The sequence below is a fragment of the Pelecanus crispus genome, chromosome 2 (assembly GCF_030463565.1).
Source record: "Pelecanus crispus isolate bPelCri1 chromosome 2, bPelCri1.pri, whole genome shotgun sequence".
NCBI classification, from domain to species: Eukaryota; Metazoa; Chordata; class Aves; order Pelecaniformes; family Pelecanidae; genus Pelecanus; species Pelecanus crispus.
The window spans coordinates 49,987,441-50,005,493 of record NC_134644.1 but is presented as its reverse complement, the minus strand read 5'-3'; the positions used below and the strand labels follow the sequence as shown (position 1 = coordinate 50,005,493).

Here is an 18,053-nt window from a genome sequence, read left to right as displayed (position 1 = left end):
AGGATTAGCCCCTAATCCATGCTTTCTGAATACAATAATTTCTAAATGGATGAAAGCAACTGCATTAATTTTTTTTGGACAGATTCCAAAGCCCTGCAAATATTTGCTGCAAGCATTCACTTCAGCACTGAGAGCAAGCGAAGGGATCAAAGGCAATTCGGGCCAGAGGGTTCCACAAACACAGAGATGTGGCTGCAAACACATTTGCCATCCCTAAAAGTAGCTGCTTACAGTAAACTGGTTTTGCTGACAAACTCGCTAACTCAGCTGACCCTAATGCAGGCTGGGGAGGTGAACTGCACACTGCATCAGTTCATGCCCCAAATAATACTGGGGAAGGTGCTTTTAGTCAGCGCGCAGCGAGCGACCAGAGGGAAACCAGCACGTGAACGTGGGCCGTTTCCCTCTGGAGAAGGTTCGGCTCCATCCAGTTGCTGCTGCGGTGAGAGGTTTGGCTCTGCAACGTGACCTCTCAGTTGCGTGACCTGCTTTTGAAGGCACCGATGTCTGGAGGAAAGGTCTGTGCTAGCTGGAGGTCCCCGGTGGCGCCAACGGGACCCACCTCACATTGTCCCTAAGCTTCACCCCCAGGCACTAGCACAGGCAGGCTGCTGCAGAACATGCAAAATACTTAGGAGTGCACGAGTCGCGTCAAGCCCACCAGGCTCGGCTACCTTTTGTGATGGTTGACTGAGTTGAAAAGCAATCTGCAGCAGGAAAAAACCAGTATTTTCTTGTTTACCAGGGAATAATGCTCTGCTTTGCAGGCCAACAGCAGTGAGCATCATGCTTAAACTCGCAGATAAGAAAGAGATGTTGCAGGCAGAGATTATCAGTCGCTGCAGAGGATGCAAATCTTTTAACACTGCAAACTACTATTAAAGGCAGGTACTTTTCCTTGCTAGTTGCTAGACAATTTAAGAGACACCTTTCATTTATTCTCACGAATCTTTTGGAAGATATGGTGCTTTCAGATTACTTTCTTTTTTAATGTGCATACTGGGGAGTCTACATCTTATTAAGAATGAGATCGCAGTGACTCTAGTATGTCAAAGGACTTAGCATAGTGCCATAGAGAAGCTGAAGACCTAATGTAAGCTAAAGGTAAATTTGTGAAATGGAAACAGCTAAATAATTCAAACCAGCAACATCAATTGCTGTGCGGTTTGTTCATCTCCCAGAAAGACTCATTTCAAGGGGCTGTGGTTTTTATTAAAAGAAGAAGAAGAAGAAAAATAAGAAAAGAAAGAGTCACAGTTCTACTTCAAAGATGTTTCAAATCAGTTGTTTTCCCCCCATCTTTCCTCTCCAGGTTACAGAACCTCCTTCAAGACTGAGTAAAGATCTGACTGAAGATGGCAGTTGCAAACATTGTGAGTATACAACTACGCTGCTGTGTAATCTCTGTTTTTCTTCACCCGCTCTTTGCCTCCATCAGTTTTCTGTCGCTCTTGAGCTGACAGTGTCGTCCCACTGTAGCAGTAACACAAAGCCTTCTTCCCCACCTCTTTCCAAGTTGGGGATTTTGCATTTTGTTATGTATTTGAAGCTGCCAAGCCAACAGCATTTTGAATGATCTGACAGAGAGAATGCTCTCACCACCTGCCCTTATAGTAATTGAAGTTGGCTGGAGGTGGTGAACTGCTCTTTTGTAAAGTTTGTTATTCAACGGGTCATTTTTATAAGTCTCTGCTGTGCCACACACTTCAAGCAGTCTGACATGCGCTGTGTTTTGCTGGCAGCCTTTGCACTTTCCCATCTAAAATGGAATATATTGGGGATCTTCAATCTTCTCTCTGGTGCAGAGGGGCAAATTTATGCTTTACTGAGCCACCTCTCAAGACAAATTTACCTGATGTCCTGTTGCAGGTCACCCACCCTGGCAAGACCAGCCTGGATTACTACAGGAATGACAGCACGGTGCTGCCTGTGTATGGAAACCCATTGAACGACACAGACTTCGTGTGCGACAAGAGGCAGATCAGACAGTTTGCTCGAGCCTTCCTGCCAGTGTTTTTCTGGCTCATCTTCTCTGTGGGCATCGTGGGAAACACCTTGGTCATGCTTGTCTATTGCAAATACCGCTTCAGGAGGAGCATGATGGATCAGTACCTGCTGCACCTGGCCATTGCGGATCTGCTCCTCCTCTTCACCCTCCCGTTCTGGGCCAAGGCTGCCTCTGATGGCTGGATCTTCAAGAACTTCATGTGCAAAGTCGTCAACAGTATGTATAAGATAAACTTCTACGGCTGCAGCTTGTTTCTAACCTGCATCAGCTTTGACAGGTACATCACTATTGTCCAGGCGATGAAAGCTAAAACTTCTAAGCGAAGGTGGCTCAAGCGCAGCAAACTCATGTGCTTGGCTGTCTGGCTGATGGCCGTGAGCCTGTGCATCCCAGAAATCATGTACAGCCAAAGCACGCAGATGGGCGACGTAACAGTTTGCAAAATTACGTACCCACCAAACGTCAGCATGATCTTCAGAGTTACTGTCCTTGCCTTGAAAGTCACGATCGGATTCTTCCTCCCACTCCTTGTCATGGTTATTTGTTATGCCCTTATCATCAACACCCTCCTGCAAGCCAAAAGATCCCAAAAGCAGAAGTCACTGAAGATCATCACCATGATCATCACCGCTTTCCTCCTCTCTCAGTTCCCATACAATATTGTTTTGCTGGTCAAAACTATCAACATGTATGCCAGGGTGGTGTACAGCTGTCAGGCTGCTGACCGGCTGGACATCGGGCTACAGGTCACCCAGAGCATCGCCTTTTTCCACAGCTGCCTCAACCCCTTCCTCTATGTCTTTGCTGGGGAACGGTTCAGGATGGCACTGTGCAGGATGATGCAGAGCGGCGGCTGCTGCCGTAGCGGGAGCCAAGAACAGTGCTCCTCTGCCTGCAACAGCCAGGAGCACAGCTCCAACTGGTCCTTTGCCATGCTGGGCAAGCGGCAGGTGAGAAGCTCCCTGACCCTCAGCACCCACTTAAACTCCTCTGCTATGTCCCCACCTTGCCAAGTCCTCTTGTAAGTTAGTCCCCCGTCTTTCCCCTCTGAAGAAGCACCCAACTCTTTGGAAACCATCCGGATACCCCAAAGACTGTTTCAGAGGAGCGGGGAGGGCTGGGGGCTCCTCGCGCTCCCTGTCCTTGCTGTGCAGGACCCAGCATGGCCTTGCTGGCTGAAAGGAAGAGAAACCTTCGGCATCAGGCAGCAAAATGGAGCCGTACTTGTTGTAAGCAGAACTGATAGTGGATAAAAGCTATCTTTGTGACAGCTGTAAATACCCAGCCCATCTGCAGCTCTGACCACAGCCTGAAATAACAAGCCTTGCAGGGAGGCGATAAGCCCAGCTACGGCAGCAACAGAGGCAGATGAAGCGGGACGAACCGCCCATCCCATCCATAGGAAGCAGCAGGAGGGAGTTCAGCATTCGCTTGCTGTCCAGCTGGGGTCTGCTACAGAGGTGGCCGGACTTGGGACCCCTGCCTGCACCTACACCAGGTCCCCTCTGCTGTAAAGGAGAACAGCCTTTAGCCCCTACACCGGTTTAATGCAGCAGGCAAACGCTGCTCTGTGCCTGTGCAGACGTAAGTCTGTTTTGCTGCATGCGTGGTTCTTCTTGCAAAGGAAAGCTGATGGTTCATGTTCATAAAGTAGTCGTTACAAAATTAGACCTATCTTTCTCCTATCTTTTAGCTGTGTGGTGTAAGTTGAAATTGGGTACAACTTATGTGCTACGACTCCCGTTTCGATACTAGCATTTTGTGCGGTTCCCTGCATTGACAAATCACACCTTACAGTAAAAATTCAAGGGCATCAGAGACGCTGAGTTGTCTGTCCTGGAGATATTTGCCACATGGTGCAAAGCCATAGCAAACCAGAATGCAAAAAACAACCCATGGTTCAACAGACCACCAGTTATGCGCTAATATCTTTGCTAACGGCGAGAAAATATATTTAGCCTGCAGCCAGTAAGACAGAGAGTAATTAAGTGTCAAACCTAACGTTAATGAAATTTGGATTGAGACTTCAGGTTGGTGGAGGCAGAGGTTCCCAAAAGCGGTGTGCCGTAATGCACCCCACAACTTCTACAGAGCTTTCGGCGTGCTGGTGTTGGTGCTGTAATGGTGCCCGATGTCACAGAGCACTGCGTGGCCGTTCCCCCTCACTCGTCCCCTCCTGGAGACCTGGCATCGCCTGTCGTGCCCAGCCACAGCCTGCACCTCCCAGTCTTCAACTGCAAGTTGTAGTGCTCAGGAGGCTTTGTTTTAAATAATCACATTTAACCTGTTTTGCCTCCTGGTAATTATTTCTTGGAGGAACAAAGTGTTTGCGTTGTGCATTAATAGTTAAAGCGTGTCGATAAACACGAGCTTTCTGCAAGGTTTGGCACTGCTTTTTTAGCTAACAGGGTATATCTGAGCAGATGGGCTTCTAGTTTCATATAAGTTTATTAGGATTTTTTAAATCTTTTTACCTTTTCCTTAGGGGAAAAAATGGTAAAAGATGTATGTATTTTTTACTATATGTGTAAGAAGGGTTTGGGGTTTTTTTGTGATTTGTGTCAAGCTCAATGCGAACGGAAGCTGAAATTCTGGTAAATAAAAGCACTGACACATACACGGAGGGGATGAACTGGTTGTTTCTTGCCCACACGTCCTTCCCAGGTTTGGATCCGTATGCATTAACCTGTTTCCAACAACAGGATTTACCCCTCCCAAAAAAGACCAGAGGAAAACCTTGCTAACAGGGTTTACTATGCCTTTCTAAGCCCAGCTGAGGACCCCGCAGGCACCTGAGCGGGTTTCGGCTCCTGAGGCGATGGGTGGGGTGCAGTTTTGGGAGGGTGAGCGGGTTTCTGACAGCATGGGAGGAGGGAGCATGCTGGGGCCAGATGCTTCCCTGCCACAGCTGAGCCCCACCGCCCCTTCCCAGGGATGGGAGCGAGGGTGCTCCTACCCAGGGGGTCCTCCCAGCCCCAAAATAGCCCTCGAGCCATGCAAACAAACAAAAGTGCAAACCTTAGCTGCTGATGACCAGCTGCATCAAGCTCCTCTTCCTTGCACGGTGTCCTGCCGGCCCCGGGAACTTGAATTTCGGGGCCTTCTCAACAAAGGTAAAAACTTCTTTGTGCTGCGAAATGTGGTGGGAAATTTTCATGCTGGGTTGGTGAGTGAAACTGTTGAGGGTGGTGAAACGGCAATGAACTTTCAGCAGTTTGGGGTGATGGGGTCATCCCCAGGTCACGCACGTCTTGCTCTGAGTCAGGCTGCTCCCCGCCGCTCTGCTGGGGAGAGCCGGGGGGACCAGCCTCCCCGGGGTGGGTTTTCCCTCGTGGGGTCTGTCCCGTCAGGGCTGCCTGTGTTCCAGCAGCTGCTGGTGGCTTCCCAGGCTGCCGGCGCTCCCCAAACTCGCTGCCTCCCTGAAGCCCCTCCAGCTGCAGCCTCATCCCCAGCGGGGTCCCTTGTTGCTGGCCACCACGCAGCAGGGACCCAGTCATGGGGGTGTTTGCTGCCATTGCCCCCTCTTCCATCTGCCGGCGGCCTCTGCCTGCCAGCAGCCCAGCTCCTTGTGGCCAATCCCTCCCAGGGCTCCTCTGCCCATCTGCCTTGAGGTTTTAGTCGGATTTATCCCACCAAAATCCCTCTTGTGCCTCCCTAGGTTGTCCCCAGCCTTCAGCTGATGCTCCCTGCTGGGAGGGGAGGTTCCCCTGAAGGCGAGGAGTATTGCCTCCCCTGCCTCATGCCTCCCGTAGGACGCTGCCTACGCCTTACCCACAGCTCCAGCAGGACGGTCACCAAGCAGTTGTTGGAAGCCCTGGGAGAGACCTGAGATCTTACATGGCTCCCATCCCCTCTCTTTAAGGCCATTTTTTTCCCAGATGTTCCCAGTTTTGGGTTGCAGTCTCCTCTGCTGTCCCTTCTCTTTGAAGGAGCAGCTCAGCTTGTCTCTGCCCTGGGCGTTGCATCGTCACCCCGAGACCCTTCAACTCCTAGTCCCCACCTGAGACTTCTGAGAGCCAGAAGTGTGCCAGCAGCCCAGATTTCACCCAGGCGAGAACTGGGACAGACCTGCCTGCTGGCCTAACACCCCCAAACTATGCAAAGGCTGGGAGCTGTGCCGTAGCGGGGACGGCCACAGCAGTAGCTTCAGTTGTCGTCGATTCGCGATGGTGAAGGTCTCGGTGGTAGCTGCGACCGCGGTGCAGGCAGTCACGTAGCGTGGCACCAGCCTGCTTGTGGTACAAGGAGAGGAAGTTGAAAGAGCCGATGAAAACTTTCACTCTCTGCATGGAAACCCACCTAACTGGTGCCTGCTCCTGCCTAAAACAGATGTGCTTTATAGAAGCATCTCTTCCAGAGAGCGGAAAAACAACAGAAAGGTGTGAGAAAATGGTGACTAACACTGCAAGCATCACTGAAGTGACGGTAGATAAAGCAGCCCAGGTGTAGTCATTCCCAAACCAGAACCATTGATCTGAGTTCGGTCTGTGCAAACCCACCATTTCCAAGTATGATCTGGATCATTTAACCAACCAGACACCACAGTCCCAGCACCCCCAAGTGCTGCCTGTTTTTTCCAAGCCTCGTGGGCCCTATGTGTTTTGAAACCTTATATTTGGACTTCAGAGTGTCCCTGTGACATTTCAAGGACTAACGGAGAGGATACCGCTGTCTCGTGGCAACTTCACGTGGTCCCCACAGCAGAACGTCCTACTGGGTGTGCCAAAGCCAATATTTGCGGCACAGGACAAGAAAGAGGTAGGTTAAGACCCTACGTAAGGCAGCACGAGGGCTGGGAGAGCCTTGCTTCTGGCACCGAAGAAGGGAGGAGGTATTGACCAGTACGGCTAAACATGGATTACTGGAGATGTACACAAAGGCTTTCAACAGCTACAGCCTCCCCTGCAGAGCTGTTGTCCTGCAAGGGACGGTCACTGTGTATGGGGTATATGTAAAACTCAGTCTTTGCACGTCCCTTGTACTCCAGTTTAGGCTTCGCTGGAGACTCTGTCCCGGCAAGAAGCCTCTGAGCGCGGTGCTGCTGCTGCTGGGGTGCGGGGACAGGAAGCGTCGCAGCCTCCACCCCAGCAGGAAACTCCTGTGAGGAAACAGAAAAAAAAAATAAAAGAAGCGATGACTGGCTGTGATGGGGCCTGTTGTCCTCATGACCCCATTCAGATGGCCCCAGCAGCTCAGACAAGCCTATGCATTTACCATGTGCCCCGGGGCTGGGAACAGAGGTGCAAAGGCAGAGGCAACACGTGAAGAGTGCCTGCGACTCACACGGCGCTTCTTTCCCCGCCACAGCCACGCAGCGAAACCCCGGGCGTACAGACAGGGCCGGGACCTGGAGAAAACCAGATGGGAGCCCCAAGCTGAAGGACAGCGCTGCTCGGTGTCGTGGACGACAGTGAGTGCAATCGCTGTCCTTGGGGCGGCTTTGGTTTTACCTCCGAGGGGAAGCAAAGGCGGATGAAGGTGTTTCTCAGCCACGGGCTTGTGCCCTTGCTGGGGGAGGTCTGGCTGCTCCGAGCCACCGGGACACAGTGATATTTCCTCTAGCTTGGCTCACTTAGTACTTATTTAAGGATCTCCGCTGTTGCTCTGTTGTACTGTGCAGATGTGGCCTTCGTTCACCAGCATGACAAACTATTTTCTATTTTCCTTCTTTTCTAGTATTTTTTGCTGCTTAGAAGTAGATCATACAATCATCTGATTTATCTTCCAGACAAAGCTGTCTCTACGAGGCAGAAAAGGGACACACATTCTCAATGATACAGAATTTTATTTTTTTAATTCCTGAGGTTAAAAAAGGGAAAAAAAAAAAGCATCAAGAAACATTCCAGTACACAACCATCTACATCTCTGTAACTGTACAGATGCTGGTATACATAAATCTCTTTTTCCCCTATCTGGAGCATGAAGTTTGATGTGAATGGGGTTTGCAATTCTTTGGCAGTTAAGACCAAAAGATGCTTCTGAGCAAGTTACAATCTCAGTGATTGAGCATAATTAAAACTATAGTGCAATTTCAATTTTAAAAAAGAAGTAAAGTCAGGCTTTTGTAGCTTTGCTGTTTTGTAACATGGTACACTCTTGCACAACACATCTCAGTGACTTTTCATATGCAACACTGAGTAACGTTGAGTAAAGGAACACTGTCATTTTCTTAAAGCAACTAAATTCTTTCCTTTGCATAACCTTCTGCATAACAAAAAATATTACCCTCCGTTTTTCCAGCACCCAGGAGAAACACCCAATTGTTTATACTGACCACAGTGTATATATATTCTCTTTGTCCCATGAGTGTGACATCCTCTTAAATTAATTTCATGATTTTAAAAATTTGTTTTCTCTTAATCACATTCCTGCGGATAATAAAAGGCCCAATTCAACAAATCACCTGAGCACCTGTAAATAAACAGATTTATCAGCATCCTTGGCACAGCTCACATGAACAAGTGCTTTATGAATGGAGGTATGAGGTGCTTGTATGAAATAATCTCTCGCACAAACCTACACTTGTGCTAAGTCCTTTATTGGGTTTCCGTGGCTCCACTAATAAACCATCTGGGACATTAAAACAGAAGGTTGGTACTAATGACAGGTTCTTTACTGTCTTCTCTGCACAGCCTCTGAGGTGTAAAAGACTCCCTCTTCTAGGTGACATGATGGGATTCCTGTTCTTGAACAGTTGATTTGAACAGTTGCACTCCTGTCCACTGTACAACTTTGAGCATTTCCTCTTTTGAAACTCTTTCTCCTTCGTAAAAATTCTCCTTGGTTAGAAGCAAACCTTTTCTACAGGTCCTGGCTCCCACTCTTAGTCCTCTTTCAGAGGGCAAAAAAGCCATAAAACTACTCTAATGGGGCAGGAAAACCTGAAGAAAAGGTACCATAAAGACTCAAATGCTAAATAAAAACAATCCAGTGGTTTTATTTCCCTCCTCCCAAACATATGCTTCAGCCAGCCTCAGGACTGTCTACATGGAAGACTGGCAGGGAACCATCTGGCTTACTATATGGAGCCAATTACTTCAGGAGTTACATAAACAGTGGCTTAAAACTGTTTGCCATGGGATGAAAAAACGTTAAGAACTGGGATGCAGAGAGGAAATACAGATGCAAGCTTGTCAAATAATTTTGAATGGAGATATTTCAAATACTTCTGAGGAGAGATGTCATATTTTGGCCTAAGATACTTGACAGTGTCTCTTTACCTTACATTTGGCATTTTCAGAAAGATACCCTAGTAAGGTTAGTATTCTAACTAAAACAACAGCAAAATGCTTTTAAAAACCACACCTAAAAGTGTAAAGGAAAAATGCAGCAGACTTCAGTAACAGCTCAGTGAAATTGCATAGCATATGGTACACAGTGCTCCATTTTTAAGCAATAAATAATCTCTGCTTGCCTAATTAAATATAAAACTTCAACACTGAAATATGCCATAATTCATGAACCGATCCGTGTGCCGTTTATTGCCTGTTTATTGCCAACTGCAGTCTCTTGTCCATCTCATTTTCATGCACACAGCCAGGCCAGGGTTTAACTGTATTGCAGCCTGTTCCCTCAGGAGGAGGAGTAAATCAGCTTGCACCTTCCACTGTGCCCTCTGCCTGGCAGAGGCTGGGGAGCACACCACCAATACAGGGAAGAGGCATCTGAAGGGAAGGGAAAGCTATCGATGAGCCAGATGCCCAAAATCTAGGTGCTCCATGAAAGGCAGTCATTCTCTCACGATCTTTTTCAAGATCACTGTATTTATACAGTGTTAACAACTGGAATGAAAGATTAGCAGCCTTCAGCTTTATCTGCAGTAGTCTTTTCTTTCCTATAATCAGAAATTTCCCTCCACCTCAGCTGCTACTATGTAAATGTCCAACACTTGTCTCGTGATCTCCATCTTTTAAACAACCAGCCGTTTGCAGTAGAAGGAGATCCCCTACGAGTAATGGATTGGACCAGCAACACATAAATGCCAGCTGGACTCTCCCAGCTTCCTTCCCTAGTCGAGCTGATCACCCCAATTCCCTGCCCTTGTTTTTACACTTACAAGTTTGCCCCTGTGCCTTCTTTTCCCTCCCCTAAATCATTGCTTCAGCTGTGCTTGCCCTTTTTCCTTCTTCCCCTCATGTTTTATTTTCTGTCTCCCACCATGACCCCTGTATACCAGCAACAGCTGCCACCAAGAGTCTACAGGGTTCCTGGCAGGCTGAGCTGGCCATCAACCAACTGCTGCACTAAAACCTTCCAGGTCTGAGGTTTCCTTGGGAGAACAATAACATGAGAAATCAGACACATCTAAAATGATGAGGAGGGCTGGTTGGGAGAAAGAGCTTTTCTCCTTTCTTCTGCTAAATGTTTTGTCTTTCCATCAGAAGACAGGATTTTTAAACAGAAAAATGTTTTCGGGTATTTCGACAATAAGTTGAAATTCTATATAGAAAGCAGACAGTTTGCATGGAAATTTTGTATAAATGAGAACCCAGCCTTCCCTTAAAAGGCAGTGTTTACAGCCAGCTCTGTCCCCAAATCCGAGATGGAAAGTTAGCAGTTGGCTAGGGCAACTGCAAGGGTTCGGAAAGGGGTGGAATACAGTAACACTAGGTGGAGAGCTCATCAGGGCTGGATATGCATTTGGTTTTGGATGGACTTTTTGAGACCGATTCAAACATTATTGCTACCTTTCACGTGGTCTAGAGAGAGAGAGACTGCTGACCTCCTCAGAAACTGCTTTCCTGTGAATGTGGAGGACTAAGGTGCTAATGCAGGAAAAAGGAATGCTCCCCTTCCTAATATCACACAGTGAGCAGTAGTTTATTCCACAAATGATACTCCTGATTCTGCCACTGGTACTCACCATAAGAGCTGATTTCAGTGGACCAACTTACGGAGTACATTGAGCAAAAGTGAAAGGAGTTGCTGCTTTGTGTTGTATTGTTTTGTAACTGGTATTCAGTACCAAAGCATTTGTAAAAGCAAGGCTTACCAAATGTTAGCCCAAAATGTAAAAAAAACCCTATGTTTGCTGTTTATAAAACTTGGAAAAGATAAAAAATTCTAGATGCATTACAGTATATGCCTGTGAAGTACTGCATAGTTGTTGTTCTGACTGTAAGAGCAATAGAGCAAAACAGAAATGGTTATGTTTACTCCACAGTGAAGAGGTCAACAAAAATACACATTTTTCTTTACATTTCCTTTTGAAGGATATTTTTGGAAGAAAAGTAATTCCATTTTCAGTAGAGAATTTCAGTTTGCATTTAGATAACCCCCCAATTATTTTTCTCCCCACTGGAAAAAATTTGGTTATTATTGACCTGTTAAATCAAACAACATGGCTTTTCAACAACCTGTACACAGTACAGAACCATTAGTGTTACTAAAAAGGCTTCTGTTTTTTAGTGTATACATGTTCTCTAAGTGCATTATAACTATTGCATAGTTTCAAAGTCTTCAAACAGTGGTAATCATAATGCTTACATGTACATAAATAATAGCATTTCTTAAAAATTTAATTAAAAATAACACAGTATATTCAAGGCTATGGAAAATCACTTCCGTCATAGATGACAGGTCGCTCGACAGCCAAGTGATAAAACACTCTTTTTGAGATAAACCTGTCAAGGAAAGAAAGAGAGAAAGATGATCACATTAGCTAAAGTCAACTAGACAGGAAGCCTTAAAAGTGTATTCAGTCTTTCAGTTTATACTCGGCAAAAAACTGAGTGTTGTTAAAAAGAAGTATGCGTGCGCAAGGGCTCTCAGGTCTGTTGTTAATAAGATGACAATCCTGACTAAACTGTCTTGGAAAGAGTCACAAATGACTTGCTTACTTCTGTTTACCTTCCCAAAGGTTGAGACAGAAGAGTGGAATTCTGCTACGGGGGGAGAAAAAAACCCAAACAAGAACCAAAACTTGGGCTGAAGATCTTTTGGCAAGCTGGGACCAATTCCTCATACTTACTTCTGAAAGGCAGAATAATGGCACATCTGATCAGTTCCACAGTCTGTAAAACCAAGCTTATTTCTCCTTTTACACCCAGCTAGGACCTACCTAGAGAATGTGTTGTCAAATATCAGCGTGTAGATTCCAGAGTTTCTGACTTTCACCTGTCCTCTGATGGTTTCCTTATGAGAGTTGCAGCGGGTCATAGGAATAAGAACCTGGAATTCAATACAAATCAAAATGAAACTTGCTATTTGCCCTATAAATTGACATTTGCCTTCAGAAAAATATTTAGACTTGAGCCATCTTGAAACTCCCAAAATGCATATGTGCCTGCAAAACTATTTATTTTCACTGATTATCATTAAAAATACACCCAAACTAAAATCTCACATTGAGACATCTGTTTTCCTTAGATAACCTCTCTACAGCATTAAGCTATGGCTATAAATCTCTGCTTTAGAGATAGAATCAAATCCTGATCTTTTTAATGTTAATCTGAGCAAGTTTACTAACATCAGCAGTGCTATATTAAATCTATACAAATATATCCAAGAGCAGGATTTAGCTAAATACGTCTTTTAATATATGCTTCTATACTTCCTGTATTATAAAATAAGCTTTCTCAGCAAATCTTAATTGTTTATCTAAACTTACAGCAAAAGTGTGTGTAACCATCTATCTTGCTGTAAAGCCCTAGCAGAGACAGTTGTCAGAACAGCAGCGGATGTAGATCAAGGACGACCCTATAAACCCCAAAGTTATATCAAATAGATATATCAAGGCAGAAGCAACATTCACTCTTCATTCGGCTTTCAGATTAAGAAAAGAAGAGATTTTACATGGAGTTAGTAACCATGGAGTGAATTAATGAATGCCATATAAATGTCTTATTCCCCCAGTGAAATCGCAGCCTTAGAGATGGTGGGTTAAACCAACAGCTGCCTTGTCTTCATTAAAACTTTGTAATTAGCTGAGTAACACATATTCACTGAATCCATAATCCTCATGAAATATGGACAGCACATATAAAAACTGGTACCTTGGGCACTGGCAAAGCAATTTTGCACACTATCAACACTTAAATATATGCTTCACTGTAAGAAATGCAGGTAACCCAATCAATTTATCTGTCTCCTTGTGTCCTCTGCTTAAGAGCCTGGCAAGATCAGCCCTAAGCAGGTTACAAATTAAGTAATATCGAGGAGGGCAAAAAGAATTTTGCAGGCTTGGACTTTTATTTTTGCTTAATAATAGTGGGTGAATTTCAGATGCCACCAATAGAAGCTACAGCGCTCTTCAACTCAGCTTTCACAGTCAACATTAAATAATTAAAGATGTAGCTCTGCCTTCAGCAGAACTGTAGCTTAATTGGAGAAACATGTCCTTAATGCAATAACAACTGGCACTCTTGTGGAGACCTCCTAGCTATACTTGCTGATTCCTCCAGGCAGCTGATTACAATCTCTAAGGTAGCAAGGAAACGAAGGCCTTACTTTGCACTGGTCCAGTGGTGTGTCTTCTGATTCTTGGTAGACAACACTGAAGGATATGCTTTTAGGGTCTGATGAAAAGATCCAGCTAATTGTCAGCCCCATCTCTGTAACGGTGATGGGAATGATACTGTAGGTGCTGGATTTAATGAACAGCTCTCTGTTGCTTTCCCCAAAATTTAAGATCTCTTCCACTGTAAGGGGTAATGTGATCCTGTGAGGGAGAAAAATACAATTACTTGAAGAGATCCAATCTAATTACTCAGACAGAAACAATAATCATTACTTTTTATTTTCCATCTATTTGAGGCAGACTCCACAGCAACTTTAAACAGGTCCACGAGATGCAGGAAAACTCAGCCTTGGATCAAGGCAAGAACTACAGAAAACATGACTGATATCAAGCACTTTCACTGCTCTGGCAAATGTGGATATTATTCACTTATTTCATTTCGACTAGAAAAATTTAGAGCTTGAATAAAGTTTTTAGGGTTACTATGATAAAAAAAAGAATCTGCTGCCCTCTACTGTTCTTTTTAAACAAAAATTTAAACAAAAAATAGTCACCTAATTTATTCAACGTTTCTAGATATCATTTGTACAGGAAATAGGGGCCAGGAGCACAGAGGGACAGATGGATGGAATGTGAACAGCAGCTCTGTCTAGATCCTCTGAAGCACCTAATGCTACAGCTTGGTCTGTTTTACCCAAGCAAGCTGCATAAAAGCTGACTCGAAGTACTTCCAGTTAAAAAGGAAGTTCTTAGCACCCATATGATCCTGAGTCCTGAAGCATTATATCAGCCTACCTCATTCTGATATCTATGTCAGACTGCAAACAGTGAGGCCCTGAGGAGAATGCTGCTTGCTTTCTTCAGGGGAAATCTGTGATTTCTAAGAGCTGTGGATCCCACCTACATTACCCTAACTAAAACTAATCTAACGTATCACTCTTTAGGCCAAATAAATTGTTTCCAAATCAATGAGCTCACAGTAAATGTGATTTGTTTGTCAGCAGCTATCAAAAATCAACACATTTACCAGAAGATATCACACAGTCACCAAGATGATTTGCTGTTCTAGAGTAAGGAGGAATTCAGTTCCAGCCATGACTATAGAGTGGTTAGGGATCACAGCTGATTTATTATGATAACTATTGTACTCTGGCCAGAGAGGAAGCCTTATATTAAGTTTTGCTTACCTTGTTACTTTTTCCTCTTAGCTGAAGTAACTGCTGGGGTGTCTCAGGTGATCTCTGATTTCAATAAACTAACGATCACTCTTGCTTTTGCCCTACAGCCCAGGTATGTTTTAGTTACTGCTTCATTTACCTAGTTCTCTGAATAGCAGCAACAAGGTTGAAACATGGCCTATCTCCCTGCAGTCAAAAGTTTAAAACCTTCCCCATAACTAAGCCAAAATTTCAAAGCTAGGCTTAAGGGGAGTGAGCAAAGGGGAATTTTTCCAAGTCATGGGCATTTTCATATGTTAGATTCCCTTCTTGGCTGTGCAAGTGACATGCTGGATCACTACTGCACATCACTATTCATTTCAGAGCAGGATACATGCAGAGAATTGTGCGCACACAGTTCAGAGAGGTTGAGCAGAGGCTCAGCTGAACATTTTATGCTATGGCATAGAACAACCAGAGCAGGCAAGACAGTTTCTGTGAGGCCACCAATAAATAACAGATACATGCTCCAAAAGGCCATGAATGCCTTCCCTGTGACAAAGGTCTGACTAGCACAGCACTCCCTGACTTTCCCCTGCCATTTCTTCCAGAGACTACTAGAACTACACAGCCTTGTATCTAAGTCTCCTCCCCGTTCACAGGACCTCCTGCAATAAGAATAGGAAGGAAGGTTTTCTGATGTGATGTGGAGCCAAATCTTTCCTTCTTATTCCCCACCTGCATTAAAGTTTTGCAGGGCTGAAGAGAGAAGACCTGGCTCATTGCTGCTGCTCTGTGTAGTTGAGCTATACTCTCTGCTCTTCCTCAGACCAAATTCTGCTGTGGGACACAAGTGATCAGCTCTTTCAGGAGTCTGCAATACTTGTGTTCACATAGCTGACATCTGAGCTCAGCCTTTATTCTTTCAGCCTGGTAGTAATAAAACTGTTCTGCTTACATGAGTTCTCCTGACTTCAACAAGCATATCTCAGCATCTTGAGCAACTTGCCACTCTTCCGATTCATCAAAGGTTGAAGAATTACACGTGCTGTTTCTAGGACAAGGAAAAAAAGGAAAGCCATGATTCTCTGAGTAGTATGTGGTCAAATACCATCTGCATGCTGATGCCTTCCTAAAATAGAAATAGTCATGATGATAGTCATGATGCCAATTTCTAGAATGCTTATTTTGCGCATTCTAGTGACAAAACTGGGCAAAACTGCAGCCCCATTCTGCTAACCACTGTGCGCAAATGTAAAACTGTTCCTATCCTGGTTTCATGAGCTAAGAGGAATACATACATCCAGAACATCTCTTCAACAGTCTTAAGATAAACTCCCTATTGAGATGTTGCCCAGTTTTAAAGACTCCCTGGCAGGTGGCAATCTTGATGGAGGGCAGACACAAGCAAAAGAGTCTGAACTTGTCCCTTAAACAAAGCTTGCACAGGGATATGACATTTGCCCTGGATTTAATCTGTGAGGTGTTTTACAAACATATCCAGTTCCTTGTGTACAATGGTACACAAAACATACTTTATCACTGTACAATCACTACCATGTATCTTCTTTTCATAGAAGAAATACTGGATGATTCAAACACAAATACACCGAAGAAGCTGTTACAGGATGACAAAAGAGGATGGCTCCTCCCCACCACGATATGTCCTGGAGACCAGAGGAAGTAGAAGGAAGAAGCCACCATCCACTCCTACGTCAAAAAGGGTGCATGCTCTGGGTGAACACTAGAATAACACCAGCTATGAATTACAGGGCTGGGACACAGAGAGAAGAATGAGTCTGAGAGTCAGTAAACAAGTGCTGACAGTTTCCAAGTAAGTTAGAGCTTCTCTGTCACCCACTTTGCTTCTCTGCATCTCAGCAGGTTGATAACTGAGACAGTTAGGGTGTCATTCCAGAAAAATGCCAAGGATTCTTATATACAGGGAACCAACTGGTTGGTTCCTCCCAAAAACCTGGGGAATCTAATAAAATGTAATATCTCTTATATGTGCTTCTGAACCATCAAGTGTAATCATGTAGCAAGGGCGTAATTGCCACACATTCTGTAGACCAATTCTCAAAACCAAGGCACAGTTTAGCGTTTTCTTTTAAATCCTATGGGACCTTGCTCTACAAGCAGCACTGCTAAGTAGAAGAGCAGGAGAAAACATCTCCAGAAAACAGCACCTTCAGCTGGTCATTAGCAGCATCTGAATATACTGTGCCAGCGGGGTGACGTTATTGGTTGGAAACAGGAAGAATTTATTGTTATACTGCAAATGAAACTGCACTCACTGTCTACATGTTTCCTGAACTCATAAAGCACTGTTAGCTGCGGAATTCATGTTCTCTTATTCCTGTAGCCTCTTGGGTAGCTTTTGACTTCTTCAGTCATACCACTACTGTTAATACCCTAAGGAGACAGCTGTGACCTGCAGTGAAGACTCAAACCTGTGACTAAGTAACAAAAGCTGAGCTATACCCAAACACTACCTGCCGACTGGTAGGAATGGCATAGCGTGTGTTGGTCCATAAAGGTTGATACAGCATCTATGCAAATACTTAGCAAGTGACAAAAATAATTTCATTGTTAACTATCTTTATACAACTGGATAAGAAAACTGATTCTGAAAACAACCCTAGAAAACTAAACTATAGCTTGTAAACCTAAACATATATTTAGCTTGCACAGTGGGAACAGCAACAGACTTCATGCTGTGATCCACAGAACTCTCCCTTCGCACCGTTGTAAGTACACAGCTTTAATTTCACAGCCTTGAATGCATACAGACCAAGAGAACTACAGGGCTACAGGCTTCCCAGAAGTGTCAAATTCCATGATTTATTATACAATGCCATTAGAGTTCCTTATTTAATCCATTAATTTCACCTTTCTTTTAGGACCCTGAAATGTAAATTAAATTCCAGGACCAATACATTTTCCATGTTCTCCTCTAACATGTGATTTTCCTCATTCCTGCTGCTGCAACCTAGCACATGGTTAGGTGGTTAGCTTGCCACTTGGCTGCTCTAACCAATAAATTCACTGCCCCTACTCACTATAGGCTAAGGGAACGCTAAGTCTCCTACTTTGTCTCTTAAACCCAAGTGCATTACAATCACAAAGCAAATCCTCCTTCTCTTTATGATATCCCACTGAGTCCAATGGTCTACACTGACGTCTGGTAGCCTATGTGGAAAATACAAGAAACACAGTCTCACGATTTAGCTGGAGCTCTTGTCCCCCTGAAAGGAGAATTTCTTCTTGCATGACCTATTCACACTAGGTGGCAGCATTAGGGATGTTTCTGCAGCTTGCCAGGTCCCCAGCTTATGAATATGCACCCTCTGATGTATCTATTAAAATCCAGACTGTTTCTCTTCTTTTTCTTTTAAAAGTGAAAAGAAGAGGGGCTGAAAAGCAGGAA

At 44.7% G+C, this 18,053-nt stretch overlaps 2 protein-coding genes across 3 annotated transcripts in view; one reads left to right on the top strand and one right to left on the bottom strand.

Annotated features, from left to right (window-relative positions):
- Positions 1-1,355: 1,355 nt before the first annotated feature.
- Positions 1,356-3,051, top strand: CCR9 (C-C motif chemokine receptor 9). The gene is made up of 2 exons (XM_009487679.2): positions 1,356-1,373; positions 1,870-3,051. Exons 1-2 carry the CDS (start codon positions 1,356-1,358, stop codon positions 3,031-3,033), a joined length of 1,182 nt encoding a protein of 393 aa, XP_009485954.2. The 3' UTR covers positions 3,034-3,051.
- An 8,221-nt stretch (positions 3,052-11,272) lies between these two features.
- FYCO1 (FYVE and coiled-coil domain autophagy adaptor 1) overlaps positions 11,273-18,053 on the bottom strand; it is a 40,804-nt gene continuing 34,023 nt past the window's right edge. For both annotated transcript variants that reach the window (XM_009487677.2, XM_075706537.1), the window contains exons 14-17: positions 15,582-15,677; positions 13,457-13,667; positions 12,069-12,178; positions 11,273-11,631 (exon numbers count right to left, since the gene is read on the bottom strand). In XM_009487677.2, the coding sequence (XP_009485952.2) occupies positions 11,556-11,631; positions 12,069-12,178; positions 13,457-13,667; positions 15,582-15,677 (493 nt within the window). In that variant the 3' untranslated portion in view covers positions 11,273-11,555. The remainder of the gene's footprint in view (positions 11,632-12,068; positions 12,179-13,456; positions 13,668-15,581; positions 15,678-18,053) is intronic.